This window comes from Condylura cristata, unplaced genomic scaffold (genome assembly GCF_000260355.1).
Source record: "Condylura cristata isolate star-nosed mole 26May11 unplaced genomic scaffold, ConCri1.0 scaffold00024, whole genome shotgun sequence".
Lineage (NCBI taxonomy): Eukaryota > Metazoa > Chordata > Mammalia > Eulipotyphla > Talpidae > Condylura > Condylura cristata.
Genome location: NW_004567125.1, coordinates 30,096,652 through 30,113,151, shown reverse-complemented (window position 1 = coordinate 30,113,151; position 16,500 = coordinate 30,096,652). Strand labels below are relative to the sequence as shown.

The following is a 16,500-nucleotide window of genomic DNA, read 5'->3' as shown; positions in this document are numbered from 1 at the left end:
GTGTCCAGGGGTTAGATAACTGCATGTAGCTGGGTTGGCTGTGGCTCCTGTGTGCAGTCCTCAGAAAGCTGATGTGTGCGCCAGTGCTCGAGTAGCTGCTAATGCTCTTTCCACTGACTTGGGAGCCGGGCGGTGCGATGGTCACGGTGCCAGTGGTCTGTGTTTCACGGTTAGGACAGCCACTATTGGAGCCGTGTGCTTGGCCAGTGTGACCCCCGGGAGGGGGGAGCTATGTATGAGAGGTGGTTTCCACCATGCTGGGCGTGGGCAGCTCTGCGGGTGACACGCCCAGGCCAAAGGTCTTTATGGACCGCACTAGAGGTTCCAGGAGCCGTTAGGACTTCAGAGTGTACTGCTGCTTGAGCGTTCCTGGGGGTACCATCTGGGTGGCTGGCCCTATCTGGGGGTGTGTGTGCATGCTAGTGCGTGTCCGTGATCAGCTGTGTCCCGCTGCTGTCCCTGGGTATCCCCCCCCACCAAGGCGGGCGCACTGCGCATGCGCGCCCCAGCCCACGGCTCCAAGCGGTGTAGGGACCCACCCGCGCGCCAGCCATCGCCCCTTTAAGAGCGGCGCCCGCGGGCGGTAGGGAGGCGCGGGCGGGGGCGCGCGCGGCGGGAGGAAGGGGCGCGCGCTTCCCGGAACAGCCCGCGCGGAGGAAAGAGAGGAAGAAAATAAAACCCTTGGCCGGAGCCGAAGCTGGGGCTGCTGCTGCCGCCGCGGCCATCTGGAGCTCCCCCGCGCGGATGATGCCCGCGGTGCTCGCGCGGGGCTCTAGGCGGTGAGGCCCCGGGCGCGGGGTAGCTATGGCGACGGCGAGCGCAGCCAGTGGCGCCGCCTGACAGGTGTGGGACCCGGCGGCAGCGGCGGCGGCGGCGCGGAGCAGCATGTACGCCAAGGGGGGCAAAGGGTCGGCTGTGCCCTCAGACAGCCAGGCCCGCGAGAAGTGAGTCGGTGGGCTGGGTTGGGGGTCGGGGGCGGGGCTCTGCGACCGCGCTGCTTCCAAGGGCCCCAAAGCCGGCTTGGCACCGCGCAGGGCACGTGGGTACCCTAGGGGCGCGAGATTAATGGGGGTGCGCGAGACCCGAAGGTAGCGGGATTTCCGGAGAAGCGCGAGACCCGAGTGTCTCTAAATTTGAGGCGACTCACAAGAGCAGAGGGGTTCGAGGGGTCGCGAGATAGCAGGGAGCGCGATAGACTAAGGGACTCTAGTGGTCGCGAGATTTAAGAGGGCGCCCCTAAAACCCGAAAGGCCCAAGACTTGAGGGAGCGGCCGAGAGGAGAGTGGCTTGACGGGCGCAAGATAAATAGAACTCCATGCCGAGGGGGTTGAAGGGTTTGAGGGGGCGCATGAGACCCGAGGGGTCGCGAGATTTGCGGGGACGCACGAGACTCCATGGCGCGAAATCGGGGGCGCGAGCGCGAGAGATCCGAGCGGTGTTTGAGGGGCGCTCGACCTCCCGGCACCATCAAGACTTTGGTGCTTGAGGTTTCGGAGTCTGCTGCGCGCAGGGTCAAGATCCGCGGTGCTTCCTGAGTCCTCAAGGGAAGTTTCCCAGAACTGGTTTCTGTGGGACAGCCCCCTCTCTCCTCCACCCCATAACAAATACACAAACCCGCGCTTAGGGAAAAGCTTGTTAGGGGAGAGGAAAGCATGAGGGGTGCCGACCCGCCCCCCCAACACACCTTATCGGCTACCTGTCAGCTGGGGAGACCTCAAGGCTGAGCCCCAGAATTGTCTTCACTTTCTTGTTCTGGGCATGTGCTGCCTGTTGGCAGTGGATGCTTTCTGGATGCAAGTTGGGCAGGCATTCTGAGACCCTGTGGTTATGCTCTGAGAGTGCTGGGAGCTGGAACTTGAGTGGGGAGACAGCCAGAGACAGCCAGGTACCCCTATGCACCCCGTTGGTCTTTGGCTGCCACTACTGCTCTGTATTGTGCCTGGGGCAAGCGCTTCTCTCCTGGGCTCACTGTTTCGCAGGCATAACAACCTTGTCATCTCCTAGGGTTTGGGGAGCTCTTAAATGTTTGTTTTGTCTGGGAGACCCCCACAATAAAGGCATCCACAGGTTTTACCAGGGAGAAAGGCCTGCAGGAGGGAAGTCCTGTGATGGCTGGTGACCATTAGCCAACTTACAGGATCCTAGAAATATAGCCACCTAGTGTTCCTTGGGATGGGAAATGGGCTGCTGGAGCAGAGAGGAGAACTGGTTCCTCAGCGAGGATTCCAGGATGGCCTTGAGGACCAGACCTGGAGCAAGTTCGTGAACACCTGGCAGTGAAGTGGAGTCCTGGATGAGGGGCTCCTGTGACTTGCCCCCTTGTCCTGCTTATTATGACTGGCCTGACATTGGGCCTCTTTCACCTTTATGGATGAGTGTCCACTCCAGGGTCAGTTTGGGGAAGAGAGTCTTCTGGTTAGAAGATTGAGCTCCTTTTGTAAGCACCCTTAACCTTGAAGACTCCAGGTTGGAAGCCGGGCATCTCTGGCAAAGCCACCCTGCCTCTGGGGATCCTGTGTGTCTCTGGCCATCCTCACACACTGGCTGCTGGCTGTGGGGTGACTACTTCCCTAGTGAGAATCACTCAGTCGTTTGGTGGGTGATTCTTGTTCAGCAAGCCTCGGGGCAATCTTGAGAAGTACAAAAGCAGGAGATGGTGAAGAGTGTAGGGTTGGGTGTGTAGAGACTGGGGAGAGTAGGAGGCCAAGGGCTACTAAAAGAAAGCTTGGAGAACACCAGATGGTCACATCCCCTACTTTACCTCTGAGGCCTGGAAAAGGAAGCCCACTGAGGGCTGGGACTTCAGCCTGGGATTTTTGGCCTGAGAGTCCTCTAAGGAGCGTGGGCCCACAGGTGCACTGGAGAGGCAGACCGGCTGCTCTGAGCCTGTTTCCTCACCTGAAATATGGACAATGACTATCACAATGACTAGGTGGAGGAGGCTCCATGTGGAAGCCCTAGACGGTGGCCCTGACCAAGCTTCCCTCTCTAGGCCACTGTCCTTCCTGCTCAATGCCTCCCGCTCCTCCTGCCTCCCCTCCCCTTCCCCTTCCAGGCCTCTGCATCCCCTGCTCCCATGTCAGCACGATGCCTTGCTGGTCTGTGCTAGACTCAGACTCAGCACCTGCTGGGTGTGCAGCCAACAAAGTTGGGAGAGGAAAGTGACAATCGGGTGGTGTGTGGGTCAGGGTTAGCCAAGGCTGCAGGAAAGTGGCTGCTCCTTTAAGTTAACAGACACTCTCACCCCACTGGGAAGACCCCCAGGACTCATCTAACTAGCACTTGCATTTAGTCATGGTTTGGGGTTCTTCACATCAACACTAAGACAGAGGTGACAGGGACAGTTGAAGGCCGCTTTGGCCTTGTGCATCACCAAAGGCTCTGCCATCATGAATTGGTGGCAGTGGGGTGAGGCCCAGCGTTTGTCTGGTGTGTTTGCATCCTGATTGCTGTCACACTCACAGTGGGTGTGAATGGTTCCATCAGGGACTCTGGGGTTCCTCTGTCTCTTCATCCCCAGGTCAGGTTTGAAATGGCACAGCACCATGAGTCGTTGTTCCTTACCAGATGGGCAAAAGGATCGCTCTGTGCCTGTCCTTTCCCTGGCTAGGCCTCCAGGTATGGCCATAGCATCCTTTTGGGGGGTACACAGATAAGAGGTTCTTGAGAAGAGCTGGGGTGGGGAAGGAGGAAGGCAGGTGGAACTTCTGAAGAAGGGATCATCCCTTGACCACTGGGTGGAGGGGAGGGGAGACTTGCTGGCAAGTGCTGAAGCCAGCGAGGAGGGTGACTGCCTCCCCGGCAAGAGGCTGCTGCAGGCCTGGCTTAGGGGCACCATGCAAGATGGGGAAAGAAAGAAAATATGTGAGGGTGGAGGGTCCTTTGGGGGCTTCAGTGGAATCTGGTGGGAGCCAGGAGTTACACAGGCCACACGTAGACGATAGCGTCTCCCAGCCTCCAGCTGTGTGCAGGGGCTGCGAGGGGAGGAGCATGCTTGGCAGGGAGCACTGTGACTGTAACTCTGATAATCATGGTGATTCTTAGTGACTAAGATGGCGGTGGCACATTTTCGTCCAGGATTCTCTAACACCCATTATGTCACCACTCCCCTGGCAGCCCTGTGGGTGTTTCTCCCCACAAGTACTCCAGGTTCTGGCACCCCTACCCTTCAGGCTCCTGTTCCTTCTGTTGAGGAGGCCACCCACACTCCTTCCACCCACCTGCCTCTTGCAGAGCTAGCCGGCTGTGGGGGGGTGAGGGAGAGCTTTCATTCTGTAGGTCAGGTAGCGACTGGGCTGGGACTGGGTAAAGTATCAATCTATAAGAGAAACCAACAAAACCAAATTGCTTTGGCTTCCCTTTGTTCTTGGGTTAAAACCCCAAATCATTAACATCGAAATAATAAACACTGGCCTTTACCAATATTCATGAATTGCCTATGTCACCCTCTTGCCATCCCAGGAGGGGGTCCCAGTATTTGTTGTTCATTCATTGGGGGCCCAGGATGTTTGCTCTGTTGTAAGCTGAGCAGTGAGCAAAATGGCCCTGCCCAAAGCTACATTTCCAGAGGGGGCTGTGGCAGTTGGCAGAGACCTGTACCAGGTGGCTGTAAAGAAGATGATAGGGGAAAGGGGGCAGGGGAAGGGCTAGATGACCCCTGGCAGGTGACCGGCAGGCCAACTGGCTGTGCAGAGGTGGAAGACGGCTTCTGTTTGAGTTGGGGTGAGCAGTGGAGAGATTTGAAGGCCTAGCCCAGGTATGAGGTGGTGAGAGACCTGGATGCTCCACAGTGAACCTCTCAGTGGTGGCTGTAGGCCTGGTGGCTGCAGGCCACTTCAGAAGACTCAGGAATCCTATAGATAAGGAGAGGGTCACAGGAGTGTGTGGGACAGGTGACCCTAGAGGATGGGGTTCCACGGGAGAATTAGAGAAGGGCAGACACTGGAAGCTCCTGGGGTGTTGGGGTTGGAATGTGGGGTGGCTCTGGGCTGGGGGCACTTTCAAATGTGTGATGATGTGGCATGATGTGTCCAGTCTTGGGGGAAAACCACCCTTGGACCTCAGTGACCACCTTGAGTCTACCCCTCTGAGTCTGTCCCTGTCCCCTGGTGACTGTTATAGGTCCTGTGGTCTGAGCTGTCGCCATGCCTTGCCCCACCCACCCCTGTACTATACACTCACTTCCAGCTCCCCGCGCAACTCGTGATTTCTCCTGGTATTGTTGCTCCTGTCCCCCACGAGCAGCGAGCCTCCAGGGGACAGAGGTCTGTTGTGTGCGCAGCATCAGGAGGTACTAGGTGAATGTTTGTTGCATGAATGTTTGATGAATGAACACAGGGATCAAGGGCAAAGCAGAACTAGGGGAGGAGGGGGAGGGGAGTGGGGTCTGGAACAGAAGGCCTCTTGTGAGGTGTGAGAGGAAGGAGGTGTGAGCAGGAGGGAGTCTGTTGCTGGGGGGTTAGGACGTGAGCATCCTGAGCCTGGCCAGGAAGGGCGGGAGATGGCAGGAGCGCCAGTGAAAGGGAGGTTATGAGGGGTGGGGGGAGGGGGGCAGTGGAAGTGGAGGTCGCATGGGCAGGCCGACCTCCCCGTGGAGCTCACGAGGGCACTCCTGGGCACAGGGTGGCCGGTGCCCCTGGGTGGGCATCAGTCAGGTTGGTGTATCCCAGAAGCCCGTGGCTGCGAGCACTGAGCAAGGCAGCGCCAACGGTCGTGCAGCGTGGCTTGTCCTACCTCCCCTCACCCACCCCACGTTGCCAGTACCCATGGGGCCTGGCACAAGTAGGTCACGGTCATCACTGTCAGATGGGCACTGGTCTCGAGAAAGAGGATGGGCTCAAAGGACATCTGGGAGAGGAAGGCTCAGAGCAGAGGGGCCTCTTCCTTCCTCCTGGGCTGTGTGACTCGGTGCCTTCTGGGAGCCCCAGCAGCCCACAGTCAGGAGTGACAGCAGGGGCCCCTCTCTGGGCAGAGGCCTCCCGGCACCAAGGCCGCCCTGGGGTCTCAGTATGAGCAGGGCGGGGTCAGAACTAAGTCAGTCTGGGGGAAGGGTTGGGCTAAGCCGCATTTGGCCTGGGAGGATGCCTGGACAGGGGGCCCAGGTGCTGGGTGTTGATTGGCGGGGTGGGGGGGGTGTGGGTGGCTGGCCTAGCTGGGCAACTGGTGAGGAAAGGGGGCAGTGGGGAGATTAGGGGACCCACGGGAGAGCGCACAGCGAGTGAGCAGCGGTGGCCCTCCTGCCCACCATCTCACATGCCTGCCAAGGGCAGGGCCCTGGGGCTGCCTCCCCACCCCCTGAGTCCCCCCCCCCCCCGCAGGTTGGCGCTGTACGTGTACGAGTACCTGCTGCACGTCGGTGCCCAGAAGTCAGCCCAGACCTTTCTGTCTGAAGTAAGCCGGAGCTCCCCATCCCTAGCTTGGCCCTCCGTGCCACCCACAGCCTGGGTCCCCTGTGGGGTTCGGTTGCCCCTCCGGCTGCCCTGGCGCTAAGGCTGGTATCAAGGTATCTGTCCCAGCTGGGGGTGTGCTGGCTGTCCTTGCTCCCTTGTCCTGGCCACAAGGCTCCCTGCTGTGCTCCCCGGGTGCTGGGCTGGGCTGGGCTGGGGTGGTGGTGGGGGGGTCTGACCGGGCCCTTACCACCCGTCCTCCCCTGCAGATCCGATGGGAGAAGAACATCACACTCGGCGAGCCCCCAGGCTTCCTACATTCCTGGTGGTGGTGCGTGTGGGACTGGGGGGGGCGGGGCTCGGGCTGGAGTTGGGGGGCTAGGGGGGAAACCACTGACCCCCTGTTGCCCACAGCGTGTTCTGGGACCTGTACTGTGCTGCGCCTGACCGCAGAGAGGCTTGTGAACACCCGAGTGAGACCAAGGCCTTCCAGGACTATGTGAGTCACCCCCCCTCCCCAGCCAAAGACCCAGGGACCTACCAGAGACCAGGACTGGGGCTCCCTGGTGGGGCAGATGGCCTTGGGGGGTTTTAAGGCCTGAGGCTGGTTTGGTGGGCAGGCGGACCAGCATGCTGGGTTTGGCCCTGGATCTTGGCCACTTCCAGGAGTTCCTCAAGCCTTCCGCCTGGCTCAGGTCATTCGTGGAGTAGAGAGGCTTTCTCCCATTGCACTCAGTCGCCCTTGCCTTCCTGAAGTGGACTCTTCATGTGACCCTGGGGGAGGAGGCTGGCTGGTCACCACTGCCTGCCCTTCCACTAACGTTCCCAGGCCTCTGAGGGGGTGCCCCAGCTGGAGCAGCGGGAGTGCGGTTGCTAAGTGTCCCAGCAGTTCTTGACCTTGCTCAGGATTAGAACTACTGCCACCACGTCTGGCCTCAGTTTCCCACTGGGCCAGAGGCCCATCTGCAGGAGTCACAAGAGGGGGTGGCATCTTATCAGGGGAGCAGATGGCACCCCCCTCCTATTACCGGCTCCTCCTCATGTCCCTTCTGCTGCGACCTGTGGGGCTTGGCTACCTGGCCCCCCAGTGGTCTGGGCGGTGGTGGGGGAGGCCTAGGCTTAGCTGGGTCTGGTCTGTGAACCTGAAGGGTTTGGGGGTGGTGTAGCTCCAGGTAGGTCTTCCCTTTCCTCCAGCCTTTCAGAGCACAGGGCCACACCTCTGCAATTGGCAAGGGTTTCTACTTAGTGCACTCTGCCTCCAGGAATCGCAGGCTTCTGCAGGGCTGCGTTCCCCAAAAGTCCAGGACACACTATGCATGTGGGAGCAGGTTGCTGCTGTGGCTGCCGCTGGATCCCAGTGCTCCTGGGGCCCCACTGTACTTGGGCCTGGAGCAGAGAGGTGTCTGAAGCTGCCTGACTCCAAGTGGACTTGACTCCTAGCCCCTGCCATACCTCTCTGGTGCCCCTTGGGCTCTGTCCCCATACCTCTTTCAGCCCAGCCCCAGACTCTGTAGGCTCTGCTTGCTGCCTGCCTCTGGAAATGGGGAAGCATATGGTTTCCTCTGCTGTGAGCATGCTTCCCAGGGTGCATGCCGTTACTATGGCATCAGGGGCTTGTAGGGTTGCTCTGGGCAGGGGATCCAAGACCCCTGGGCCTCAGGTAGAGAAGCCTATTGCTACCCTAACTGGGCAGCTCCAGCAACATGGTTGCACCCCACCTCCTGCACTTCAAAGAGGGGCTCAACCCCTCCACTCTGGGGACCTTGCAGTCTTGCAGAAATGCAAGCTGCTTAGCCCGTTGTCATGGCAATGCAACCCCTGGCAGGTACTTCTCCCAGTGAGTGATGTGGGGAGCTCCCCCCAATAGATCCTTCAGTTGGGAAGGCACCCAGGTGACAACTGCCTTATCCTCCCTGCCCCTATACCTGTGGTCTGACGCCCAGCGAGCTCCGCCTCTGTCCTCCAGACCTCCTGGTTCCAGAGGCGGACTGCTTGCCAGCTTCCCTACAGGGTTGGGGGGCAAGATCCAGGGGCTCTAGGTTTCCTCTCCAGCAACCCAAGCAGTTGTTTCAAGAGTAGCTGTTTAAGGTTATCAGAGTGTGGGAAAGGGGAGGTGGAGGGAGGGGTTGAACTGGCATGCTCATAGGCTACCCCAGGGTCACTAGGGTAGCCCAGGGTACTGGGGCTTTCACAGGATTTGGGCTGGGATCTGGGAGCACTCTCACCAGCGTCCACCCTGCCCCCCAAGAATCACAGGCCTCTGCAGAATCCCATAGCTATCCTCCCAGGGTACCCAACTGGGCAGGAGGCCTTTGGAGGCTGACATTTGTGAAGGACAGAAGGGGCTGGGCTTTAGCCCCCCAAGGGGGACCATCTCCAGGTACCCCTTTCCCACTCCTGTAGGGCCAGAATCGCTGTATGACGCTGGGCAACATGCTCTGAGCCCAAGTAGTTACAGCTCCACAAATTCCTGAGTGCCCTGTGTGCCAGCCTGTGCAAGACCCAGGGACAGCAGTCCCTACACAGGCCATCCATTCCGTGGGGCCTGGTGGCCATGACAAGAGTCGAGACCCTAGAGAAGTACCTGCTCTCTCTCTTCCCCCTTGGCGGTGTCGCCTCTGTCTTGGTTAACTAGTGCTCCTCCCTACCCGCCCCCAGGGAGGGGCAAAGTGGCCCCTAAGGCAGTCAAGTCTGCAAATTGGAACCAGCAGGGGAAGTGGCCTGTGGGCCTGACCCCTCCCAGGGCAGGCTGCCTTAAGCACCTCAGCTGTTGGCCTGCAGCGGGGAAAGGCCTGCTTTAGCTATTCCCTTCTCCATCTGAAGAGAGACAGGGGCTCGGCGAGCCCACCACATCCCAGACTGCTGCTCCTTCCCCCTAGTCTTGGAGAAAGGGGGTGCTCCCTCTCCTCTGGGAGAGAGTTCATCTTGAAGCTTCCCGTTGATTTCTTTGGTCTTTTTATTTGGGATATCCTTGCCAGCTAGGACACAGGGTGGTTGGGGTGGGCCTGGGCACTCCTTGGAGCTGGGGTTACTATTATTTTCAGACTTAGAATCCTCAGATCTTGACTTCCTGGCTGGTGGCCTCCAGGGTTTCTGGTGCAGTAAGAAGGCAGAACCCTTGCTGAAGAACACCCACCAGTACACAGGAGGTGGTGTCAGGGGTGCTATACCAGCTGGGGACATGTCACCTAAATCATCCTCTTCATTTAAGAGCCCCCCACCACCACCACCACCACCGACCCAGGGGCAGAGGGTAGGATGGCTGGGTGGCTGTTCTGCAGGGTGGACTGCTGAGGCGGGACCTCAGGCCAGAAGCGTTCCAACCGGACCCTGCCTCTCTCTGCCTCTACAGAGCACTGCAGCGGCCCCCAGCCCAGTGATGGGGAGTATGGCCCCCAGCGACATAATGGCAGCAGGGCCCATGCCACCAGGCTTCTTCCAGGTACAGTCAGAACCCTGGGTGTGTAAGGGTAACAGGTGGGGCCTTGAGGGGAATGAGAATCCCCATGGGGAGAGCCCCTGGTGGGGGGGCAGGCTGGAGTCAGGTGAGAGCGGTGGGTGCCTTGTGGGCACCATGGGGATGCGCATGCCTGTTCAGAGTGGCTAGTGAGGGAGCGAGGGACGATGTGCCCTCATCTAGCAGAAGGTGGACTTGCATGCCAGGCACCTGGGGAGGCAAAGTGTGGCTCTTTGAAGCATAGTGACTCCCCAGCCCCCATCCTGCAGACTGGGCCTCCGTCCTCTACCCCGTCCCTGCCTTTCCGCCTCCATGGCACCCTCCCCAGAGCAACAGGAAACTGGATCTCCCAACCGGCCTGGTTCTGTCCTCCTAGGGCCTCCCTGGTTCCCAGCTGCCCCCTCACAACCCCAACGCCCCCATGATGGGGCCTCAAGTTCAGGTAAGGATCTATGACATTCCACCCAGCATACCTACCCACCCCACACCCACACACACCAGGCCAGAGGGCAGCTGGCTGCCAGTTGGGCCTGGAGAAGGTAGCTGGCCCAGTGTGAGGCTTGGGCACAACAGAAACAGAGTAGCTAGGGAGGGGCAGGTGAGGGGTGGGAGGTGCTGATCCCAGCCCACCTCTTCCAGCCTTTCATGTCACCGCGGTTCCCAGGGGGCCCCCGGCCCACCCTGCGGATGCCGAGTCAGGTGAGAAAGGGATGAGGGGAGGGGGGTAGGAGTTGGGTCAGGGTGGTGGCCCTCATGCTCAGTGCCGCCATATCCCTCCGCAGCCTCCTGTGGGCCTCCCCAGTTCCCAGCCCCTCCTCCCTGGCACTATGGATCCCTCTCAGCGTGCTCAGGGTAAGTAGCGAGCCCCGTCTGTGCACCCCTCACCCCCCATATCAGCACCTTGGCTCCTAGCAGTCCCAGCTGCTTCGCTGTGTAGCGCCCCCAGCACCTTCCACGCCTGGGAGCTGGTTCCAGCTTGAGCCTCCTTCTTCCTGCTCCCAACCAGGACATCCCAGCATGGGCCCCATGCAGAGAGTGACGCCGCCCCGTGGCATGGCTGGTGCTGGGCCCCAGGTAAGGGCTGGGCCCTGTTGGGGATCTCAGTGACTGCCCCCTCTTGACCAGTACTCAGGGTCCTTTTACCTTTGCAGAGCTATGGAGGTGGCATGCGGCCCCCCACCAACTCCCTTGCTGGCCCTGGCCTTCCCACCATGAACATGTAAGGCTCTTAAAGACCCAGGGACTGTGGGGGTGCCAGGGTGAACCTAAAGCCCACACAGCAGCTCCAGCTCCTCTGTGGGTCTGGAAGCTGAAGCGCAAAGGACAGTTGAGTGGTCACTGCTGCTCAGCCAGCAGCTGTGGTCCAGAGGGCACATGGGCAGTGTGTATGGGGGGTGTATACTACCAGGCTTGGCCTCAGGGCCCACCCACCTTCTCTTCTAGGGGCCCTGGAGTGCGAGGCCCCTGGACCAGCCCCAGTGGCAACTCGGTGAGTCTTGGGAGGGGAATAGGAAGACTGGGCTTGGGGCAGTTGAAGGGATGGGATGGACAGACCACTCTCCACTGCCTTTTCCCCAGATTCCCTATTCGTCCTCTTCCCCCAGCAGCTACACGGTGAGTAGGGCCACCCCATGGGGGGACTGGGGGGTTGGGGCTGTGGAATGGCAGATGGGGACCTCATGCCTCTGTCCCCTCCATGTGCAGGGACCCCCAGGAGGTGGGCCCCCTGGAACACCCATCATGCCCAGCCCTGGAGGTACTTGGATATGGCAGGGGTGTGTTTGGGAGAAGCCCTGCGGGCCCCCTACCCCCTCGTGTTGAATGCTGCCACCTTGTCTCCCAGACTCTACCAACTCCAGTGAGAACATGTACACCATCATGAACCCCATCGGGCCAGGCAACAGCAGGGCTAACGTGAGTGTGGGGTGGGCTTCCAGAGGTGGGTACCCCCGAGAGGGCTGGTGACCTGAGTCCCACACTGCCCCTCCCCCTGCCCGTCTGCAGTTCCCACTGGGGCCTGGCTCAGAGGGCCCCATGGCTGCCATGAATTCGATGGAGCCTCACCACGTGAACGGATCCCTGGGTGAGTGGATGTGCCAGGACCCTCTGAGGCCATTCAGCACCCCAGCCTGGAGTTGGGGGCGGAGGAGGGGGGCAGCTGTGGCCATGGTTCAACAACTAAGTCTAGAAGGTGCCTGGAAGGTACCTGCCCTCACACAGCAGGAGGGCGGCCGTGCAGGCAAGTGCTGAGCAGCCTGGAGACCCCTGAGGGTGGGTCTCGGGAGGTGCATGAGTCTCATCCGTGGTTTGTTGGTCGGCAGGCTCCAGCGAGATAGACGGGTTGCCAAAGGTGAGGGGCTGCTCCTGCGGGGGGCAGGGCCTTGTGCATGGGGCGGGGCTGGCCGAGGCTACCTGCAGCTGACTGTGGCTGCCCCCAGAACTCCCCTGGCACCGTGGCCAGCCTGGGCAACGCCCCGGGCACCCCGCGGGATGATGGCGAGATGGCAGCCCCCGGGACCTTCCTGCACCCCTTCCCGAGTGAAAGCGTAAGCGACTGCGTCGACTCTCCCCCCGCGGCGGCGTCGGGCCGGAGGGGCCTGGCAGGCAGGCCCCGACGGGGCGGCCGGGGGGCCAGAGCAAGACCGTGACCGCGGTGACCGCGGCGGGCCAGGTGGGGGGGCGGCCTTCCTTACTTTTTCCTTCCTCCTTGCCTTATTACCGACCACCCTTACCCCACCCCTACCTTGGGATCGGTGCCCTGGGGCTGCTTCACAGCCCAGCCCCTTCTTCCTTCCCCATCCTCCATTCTCCCTGGGGGGCGGGTCCCAGACTCAGCTAGAGCTGAGTAGGCCCGCGCGCCACCCTCGTCTCTCTGCAGTACTCCCCCGGGATGACCATGAGCGTGTGATGGGCAACAGCCCCCTTGTCCACTGCCGGACTCGGCTTCTGCCCAATGCCCCTGCCCAGGGCCAAAGTCCAGGGACTGGGGGTCTGCAGGGTAAGGGTCTGAGGTCACACCTCAGGCAACTGGACTCCTGGTCAAGGCTTGGATGCTGGGAGGCCCAGCACAAAGGACTTTCTCATTTTATAAAAAAAAAATGCAAGGACCTCAGAGACTCTCCTGAATGGGCCCTTGGGCCCTGCCTACCATTTTCTGTATCATGGAGGAGGGGGGCTCAATGGGGAACCTCCTTCCCCTGGATGGCAGGGGGTGGGACCCATCAATAAATGTAATTTGGTTTTTGGTACTTGGTCTCAAAGTTTTTCATATTAACCTGCAATCAGTCTTTCAAGGGCTTTCAAAGGCAGAGGCACTGGGTTCTAGAAGATTGTAGGTTTAGGCCAACAGCTGAATTTTGAAAGACAGAAGAATTCAGCCAGACTTAAAGGGTGCTTAGGGTTAGGTCTAGCACCAAAAACCCATAGGCAGAGATATGTGGCTGACAGTGGAACTAGCTTTATTGCTTCAGTGGAGGATCTGGAAAGATAAGTTCCTGAGGGACAATAGGGGCAGGAATTAGAGTAGCTGTATGGCCACAGCCTCAGGTGGCGGGTGTCTTGGGTGCCTGAGCTTGGGGGTGCCCATTGGCATCACCAGTACAGCCATTGGGGGCACTGGGAACCGGCCCTTTCTTGAGAGGCACTGGGCAGGCAGCTACCACAGGCCCAATCCTCTTGAGACCAGGACGTTCCATCTTGTGCTCCAGAAGCATATGGTTCTGCGGCGGTAGCCCCACACAGGCCCTGGGGGAAGGTAAGGGTTCAGTGGGGCTAGAGCCTGGGTTTCCCCCACAACCTTAATTCCTAGGATCTGTGCACAGCCTGGTAGGCGGCCACGTGGGCCACAGGTGTGGACCCTCAAGGCCAGGCCCACCTGAGGATGTTCTCAATGCAGCTGCGCTGGCGGAAAAGGGCGTTGACCACCGGGCTGCCAGGTGGCACAAGTGGTGCCTTGAACAGGAAGCTGAGCAGCGACAACACCGGGTGGAAGCTCTGTGGTTCCGGGTCAACATCAGTGCAGAAGCTTACACGCTGGCATAGCTCAGTCAGCAGCACGAGGTCCAGCATTATGGGGGCAGCCAGAAGTGAGTCCTGGGGGCCAAGGGGTCAGGAGGAGGGCGCAGCAGGGCCGGCCCCCCCTCAGGAGCCCTACTGCACCAAACCCTACCTCGCACGTGTTGTGCAGCACCAGCGTGTTGGTGCCGCCCAGCATTAGCTCCGACGTGTACTCGTCCAGAGCGCGCTTGCTGTCACCCACATACGGCACATACTTGATGACCACCTGCAGGACGGTTCTCGGTCACACAGGTATTCGCCCAGTTCTGTGCCCCGCCCCTCCCCCTGCTAGCTGCCCCACACACGCAGTGGTCCGGCTCCTCGCCCGGTGAGTACAGCACAGGGTTGCTGTGCACCATGTCATCCACCACGTTGCTCTTAGACACCTCCTTGGAGCGGAACTGCGGCGGCGCTGACAGGTTCTGCCCATCGTTGTTGCCCAGGTGGTTATAGCTCACAATGGACATGGTCTGCAGATAAAAAGGCCCCATGGCCACAAGTTGGACACTTGGCATCTGGGCTTCCCTGTCCTGAGTTGGGTACCCTCAGGCTTACATACCTTGAGGCCAGAGCTAATAAGGAAGTCCACAAGTACAGACTTGACCTTGGTCTGGCCTGATTTGAAGTCATCTCCACCCACGAAGACACGACGCTGCCACGCAAGCTCGAGCGCACCAGGCACTAACGTGTTCTGCGGGGACCCATTGAGGAAGGCACAGCCCTCCAAGATGCTGGCTACAGCAAAGAGTGTGGAGGGTGACACCTCCAGGCCCAGCTGTAAGCCAAGTGGACAGTCAGTACCACGGACTCTCTAGGGCTGGCCCTGCTCACACAACCTGGGGTATACGCACCTGGATGGTGCGCAGCAGATTTTCAGCAGTGTCATTGAGGCCTGGAATCACTTCACAAAAGCGCTCTGTGTTTGCTGTCCACAGCACAATGATTTTGTCCAGCCCCGCACTTGACCGGAAGTCACGGATATCCCTGCGGATCTGTTCTAGCTAGGGGGTGGGAGTTGGGGAGAGGTTGTACAGGCCCCTGACCTATTGAGATCTGATGTGCTCAATTCCGCAAGTGCAAAGTAGGTCCTAGATACACAGAGGGAGGCATGCAGACCACAGGAGGGGAACAGGTGAAGGGGGTGGGAGGTGGCTGGGGGGAGGGGCTAGACACAATTGGTAGTGGAACAAATGGCAGGGATTGAGGGACTGGGGTGGCCGCACCTGCTGCGCGCGTGTGCCTAAGATGAGGTTGTCTGCACGTGCACTCTGGTTAGCAGCTATGAACTCGGGGATATAGACAGAAGGCCGAGGTCGCAGGGCCTCCATGTGCGGCCACAGCTGCTCCTGCAGCCCCCAGTCCAGCACCTGGGCACGCCGCATAGCCTCAGCCAGGTTGAGGGATGATATGTCCCATCCTGCAGGGAATCCTCAAACTCAGCGGGACCCCAGATACCCTCACCACCCACACACCCTGCCCAGGGCCCCACCCACCATCGAACACGAGATCGTTGGGTGCCACCATTGGCAGCATGGCACTGAAGGGCACGAACACCTCCTGGCCCTCGGAGTCCAGTCCCAGGCTGACAGTGCCCACCTGGGTCAGCGAGCCATAGTAGTTGGCCTCCTAAAGAATGGCAGTCCGGGCGGGTGTGAGGGGTGGGCGTGGCTTAGGCGCCTCCGGTCAGTACTCAAGTCTCCACGGCGCCACCCCCTCCCCCCCTGCTCCCTGCTCCAAGCCAGGGCGGAAACCACCCTCCCCTCCAGAGATCACAACCTGGGCCCACTTTGTAAGACCCCTAGGAGACCCTGCCCCTCCCGGAGAAAGTCCTGCCCCCCGCACAGCACGAGCCATGCCCAAAAGGGGCCCTTCTTCACTGGAAGTCCAGCCCTCCCCCCTCACTGTCACCGAACTCCAGTGGAACCCCACTTGTGCAGCCTGAGCTGACACCCCCACCTTGCGGCCCGAGCGCGTGGGCCAGGACAGGCGCAGTCGGTTGGCCAGCACTGCAGCCGTCAGTGTGGAGCCGTTGTTCCCGCCCCAGCCGACCAGCATGACCCCGAGTCGGGGCACCTGCCGGGCGGTCCGGAAGGTGAAGCGTGTGGATGTGGGATGCACCTGGGGGAGAGCAGCCTAGTGAGCCCTGGCCCCTTCACCACGGGGCCCGGGACCGGGGTCCCAGATGCCGGCCATTCGCGTCCCTCCCCAGCTCCCTTCCCGACCCGCTCCCGCTTCCAATCTCCATTCCCCGAAGCCCCCGGGCCCCCTACCTTGAGGACTCCGCCCTCGCGGCTGACGCGCGTCGTGCGGTACTCGTACTGAGCCTCGATGGCCTCGGGGCTGTAGACCACGTCTGGGCTCTCCACTGAAAAGTCGAACTCAGCGGCGGCCTCCATCGCAGCGGGCTGGGGGTGCAGGTTAGGGGGAGGTTAGAGGGGATGTGAGCGCGCCTGGCTAGCCAGGTCGACTCGGGTTCCCGAGAGCCCGCAGTCCGTCCAAGCCCCACTCACTGGCACCGTGTCAGCTCCGACAGAAGCTAGCGGCGGAGGACCCGGCGCGCGAACTCCAGATAAAAGAGCCGTGGCCCCGCCCCCGCCTGCC

General features: G+C 60.5%; 2 protein-coding genes across 8 annotated transcripts in view; one reads left to right on the top strand and one right to left on the bottom strand.

The window, feature by feature from the left end:
• Window positions 1–571: 571 nt before the first annotated feature.
• SSBP4 (single stranded DNA binding protein 4) lies at window positions 572–13,085 on the top strand. 6 transcript variants are annotated; one of them, XM_004688609.2, is made up of 18 exons: window positions 572–944; window positions 6,318–6,390; window positions 6,656–6,717; window positions 6,801–6,885; window positions 9,739–9,828; window positions 10,220–10,285; window positions 10,483–10,542; window positions 10,626–10,695; window positions 10,850–10,917; window positions 10,995–11,062; window positions 11,287–11,332; window positions 11,422–11,457; window positions 11,548–11,599; window positions 11,687–11,757; window positions 11,848–11,926; window positions 12,165–12,193; window positions 12,282–12,389; window positions 12,722–13,085. In XM_004688609.2, exons 1-18 carry the CDS (start codon window positions 886–888, stop codon window positions 12,749–12,751), a joined length of 1,152 nt encoding a protein of 383 aa, XP_004688666.1. In that variant the 5' UTR covers window positions 572–885; the 3' UTR covers window positions 12,752–13,085. The 6 variants fall into 6 exon arrangements, with proteins under 6 accessions (XP_004688666.1, XP_004688667.1, XP_012584741.1 ...); XM_004688610.2 differs by lacking the exon at window positions 10,220–10,285; XM_012729287.1 differs by having other exon boundaries at window positions 609–779; window positions 12,282–13,085.
• Window positions 13,086–13,276: 191 nt separating this feature from the next.
• ISYNA1 (inositol-3-phosphate synthase 1) overlaps window positions 13,277–16,500 on the bottom strand; it is a 5,360-nt gene continuing 2,136 nt past the window's right edge. The window contains exons 1-11 of one of the 2 annotated variants that reach the window (XM_012729156.1): window positions 16,410–16,424; window positions 16,170–16,304; window positions 15,856–16,017; window positions 15,393–15,525; window positions 15,123–15,316; window positions 14,751–14,900; window positions 14,459–14,674; window positions 14,205–14,369; window positions 14,012–14,125; window positions 13,718–13,935; window positions 13,277–13,587 (exon numbers count right to left, since the gene is read on the bottom strand). In XM_012729156.1, the coding sequence (XP_012584610.1) occupies window positions 13,386–13,587; window positions 13,718–13,935; window positions 14,012–14,125; window positions 14,205–14,369; window positions 14,459–14,674; window positions 14,751–14,900; window positions 15,123–15,316; window positions 15,393–15,525; window positions 15,856–16,017; window positions 16,170–16,295 (1,680 nt within the window). In that variant the 5' untranslated portion in view covers window positions 16,296–16,304; window positions 16,410–16,424 and the 3' untranslated portion in view covers window positions 13,277–13,385. Of the gene's footprint in view, window positions 13,588–13,717; window positions 13,936–14,011; window positions 14,126–14,204; window positions 14,370–14,458; window positions 14,675–14,750; window positions 14,901–15,122; window positions 15,317–15,392; window positions 15,526–15,855; window positions 16,018–16,169; window positions 16,305–16,409; window positions 16,425–16,500 lie in introns of those variants that run through there. The other variant, XM_004688173.2, reaches the window with a different exon arrangement.

Excerpts from the sequence above, each read along its gene's own strand:
- SSBP4 (XM_012729286.1), top strand. The coding sequence starts at position 886 with ATGTACGCCAAGGGGGGCAAAGGGTCGGCTGTGCCCTCAGACAGCCAG. Across the intron at positions 6,718-6,800 it reads TTCCTACATTCCTGGTGGTG|CGTGTTCTGGGACCTGTACT; the intron begins GTGCGTGTGGGA and ends TGTTGCCCACAG. Across the intron at positions 10,286-10,482 it reads TGATGGGGCCTCAAGTTCAG|CCTTTCATGTCACCGCGGTT; the intron begins GTAAGGATCTAT and ends CACCTCTTCCAG.